Here is a 3838-nt window from a genome sequence, read left to right on the forward strand (position 1 = left end):
CTAAACTGTTATATAATATATTTATCTCACTGCTAATGTAAATAGACGTATCACGTTTGAACCAATGGAACTACATATGCTTGTGCCAAGATTAATATTAGTCCTAAATGAAACTTCAGAAAAATGTATGTGAATTTCCAGGGGAAAAATATAGAAAATGCAGCTGAAATTGTGAACGCAGCATCAACTGCACACGCTGGAACACAGGAAGGAGCAGTCATATACTGGGGACCACATTCTGTAAAGTACTTCTGTCACTCAACATTAACCAAATAGCAGTTGCCTCTTCCATACCACTTTTTAACAATACATCTGAAAACACTTTTCCATGTCAGTATCATTATTCCCATTCTACAAGTGGAGAAACTGAGGCAGAATGACTAAAGTGACTTGGAAAGGGTTACCCAGCAGGCCTGTGACACAGCTGGGAATTGAAGCAAAGTCTCCTGAGTCCCAATCTAGTGCTATTGCTGACAGCAGGCTACCTCCTTATGTCACCCTGTGCAGTTTTAACCTTTATGCATGATATTTACATACTTCTAACTTTGTGAGAAAGTTAGAAAGGCTTAAAAAAGAGGCTTAAACAAACTTCTAAATGCAGCTATTTCATATCCTGGGACAGAAACTATGAAAGCATTGAGATTTTTTAAACAGAGGGAAGTAAAGCTCTCTCAAATGTTAAAAATGCAGCCTTAGTAACCTGAGTGGATATGTGCTCCTTTTTTTTCACAAAAGTGAAGATTGAGAAGTTTTTCATACTTCTTCTTTAAATGCATTCTGTGAACTTTATCCCATTATGTGTTCAACTAATCTTTTTATTGTGCTGTCTTACAGACAAAGTTTCAAAAGGATGAGAACTTACTGCATCAAGCCTGTGTTTATGATATTCGTCTGCTGTAAGATATTTTCCTGGTTTTATTAGTTTATCCGTCATATTTGACACATAGACACCAATTTTAGTCATTTGGGTGGAGGTTGTATTTCTAGTCTGTTGCTGCTTGTTCTTCTCAACAATAGTCTGAAACAAAAAGTATGCTTGTGTCATCACAGTAAGTCAACATAAACTATACTGACGATAAAGAACAAGATCAGTTACAACAGAAGCATGTAAGAGTTTAAGCCTAATCCTTAGGTGGTATTTATTCTCTGGCTCTCCCTCCTCCCATCCTCACCCCAATAAATAGTTTGCTTCTGATTTTTTAATCAAGGGAAGGGGAAGGGGAGGGGGAAAATCAGAAAATGCCTGTTATTCTGATAATCATGTCAACCTCCTATTTTATTTAGTAGAAAATATTCTAAATGGAAGACTGTAAAAAGATTACCTGAGTCTCTCGACAGAATATTTCAATTCCTTTGCCAGGTCGTTTTTTGGGTATGGTTTGCGATCCTGCATTATGAAATTCTACACCTGTTTCTCTATGCTTAAATCCCCCCAGAAATGGTTTACGGTAGGTAGGTCTTTCAATCTCTACTGCTACATCCTGGAATGTATTGGCATCTATTCAATGAAAACAATTAGCAAATAAAACAATTTATTGAATATCATTTGCATCTAATTATAGTACCATAAGACTATCAATGCATATTCAATCAAATTTGTACCTACTTATAGCACAAGACTATCAATGCATATTTCAAGAACACTTTACCTGCTTCCACTCTGACAGTTATGACATCGGGCATGTTGTATTCCTGCTGCAATTTAATTGGTCTGATTGGATAATTTTCTGGATCAAGAGATAACATCTCAATCTGGACAGTTTCATGAGGCCTAACTCCAATACTCAATAGAGTCTCACTATCTTCAATCATCCTTCCTAAAAGTAAAAATGTAACAATGAAATGTATTCCTCTCTTTTAAAAAAAATATGATAGAGTTAATAATTTCTTTCCATGTAGTATTACTAGATACGGTGCCAAAGAACAATCATGGCCCTTTAAGTAAAACAGTCTACTCTGAATTTAGGGTAAGGTTATGTTGATGATGATCCAAGAGATAACCCAGGTAGTACCAATAAAAGGGGGGGGGGGGAAATCAGTCACAGCAAGAAAAGCCATAGCAATTAAATATATTCATTTTATTATGGTCAAATCTCTGCCTTCCTCAAGGTGTAAGGGAACAAATGAACTGACACATTTCATTTTTAAAATGGAAAATTAAAAAACTCTCCAACCATCTGTGAGGGGCCCAGGAAAAAAAAATTTGGTTCATTTTACAATATCCCCAGTGTACATTTCTATTAACAGTAACAGAGTAACAACCTGATCTTGCAGAAGGATTCACAAAGAGATTCTTGTACCACTGTGGAACCTAACTCAAGTTGACCTGTCAGGATACAATTGCAAAATCAAGGTCTACCTATTCTGACTTTTTTATAGAGCTGAAGAGTTTATGTTAATACATACCTTGAAATAGGAACCGTAAAACACTCTCTGGTATTTTTAGCGGTGTTGCAAAGTACTGCTTGAGGTTCCCTGCAGTCTGGTATATGTTAAAAGCCATTGTGATCATCTGGATATCAGGAACTAACATGATTTTAACTGAGGAAAACAAATATGAGACAAACCCATTTGTGATATATGAAGGGAAAGTGTTATAAATGCTATTATTTGGATTCAGCCATTAATTCTGTTTCCAGTACATACATTTTGGCTCCCCTTTCTTTCCCCAATACAGTTAATGACTGCAACATTTGTATGTATACATGACAATATAATTTGTTATATAAATTGTACACATTTAAATTATTTCCACGGTTACCAAATGCAGAAATTACATGACTTAAAATACACCCATTCCTAAACTATGGTAGAAACTTTTATACCAATACTATAACAGAACTGCTGAGCTAGTTTGTGGTTCTTATGCAAGAGATCATTCCTCACAGTTAGTTCTACTTTCACTCAGTGCAGCGCTCTCCAATTTCTGAGTGGCCAGTAGGTGCAGGACCCTCAGCCACACTGCATGGGCCACATATCCCCAGGCTGCATGTTGCACCACATACGCACACCCACCTGGCAGAGGTGCCCAATGCACCATGAAGCACCTCCCCACCGCACTGCACTGGCCCCCATGCTGCATAACCACCCTCCCCCTTCCCCCCCCACCATGTTGAACCACAAGGGCCCCTGCCATGCAGGCTTGCCAGATCACACAGCTCATTTCAATATGGCAGCCATATCCCCAACTGCACAGTGGGCAACTCCTGAACCACACCAATGTGGATACTATGTGGAATTCCTGGATCCCTCTGAGTCTTTCAGGCATGGGCTCCCTCAGCCCCACAAATTGTGCTGCTCCTCATCACCCTCAGGTGTGGGGACAGGCAGCAGAAACAAGGGCAGGGGCTGGCAGGCCATTCTATCCCAGCCCACCAGGCCATTCAATCCAGCCCGAAGGGCCAATCCAAAAAACATATTACTGGTCCACGGCTGCCCCTCTGAAAGCTGGTGGCAGGTGTGGGCTTCTAGAGGCACTGCATCATTGGACAGGGCGGATTCTTTGCTTCTACTTCCATGGGGCTCCCAGGCATAAATATGGTGATATTCCCCCATTTCTGATAACTATTTCTAGGATGAGTGAATGTCTGTGCATGATAGAGTGAGTGCTGATACAGATGCTCTCTCATACACACGCATATATGCAAAAGTAAAAATATTTATTAACAAGATCATAAGCTTAAAGTATACCAAACCTCTAACAGGTACAAAATTTTAGAACAGTTTAGATAGTCCAACTTCCACAGGACCTCAAGTACATTAATCCAAAGTAATGTAAACTATCCCACATGCCTACCTGAAATTTATAAATATAAGAAAATTATGGAAACATATATAT

At 38.9% G+C, this 3838-nt stretch overlaps 1 protein-coding gene across 1 annotated transcript in view; it reads right to left on the reverse strand.

The window, feature by feature from the left end:
• The window catches only part of IQUB (IQ motif and ubiquitin domain containing), a 54305-nt gene that overhangs the window by 46404 nt on the left and 4063 nt on the right, over positions 1-3838 (reverse strand). Inside the window, exons 3-6 of the mRNA XM_019543449.1 lie at positions 2407-2541; positions 1650-1817; positions 1323-1498; positions 863-1018 (exon numbers count right to left, since the gene is read on the reverse strand). Of these exons, the coding sequence (XP_019398994.1) occupies positions 863-1018; positions 1323-1498; positions 1650-1817; positions 2407-2541 (635 nt within the window). The remainder of the gene's footprint in view (positions 1-862; positions 1019-1322; positions 1499-1649; positions 1818-2406; positions 2542-3838) is intronic.

Source organism: Crocodylus porosus, unplaced genomic scaffold, assembly GCF_001723895.1.
Source record: "Crocodylus porosus isolate Cpor-Errol unplaced genomic scaffold, CroPor_comp1, whole genome shotgun sequence".
Lineage (NCBI taxonomy): Eukaryota > Metazoa > Chordata > Crocodylia > Crocodylidae > Crocodylus > Crocodylus porosus.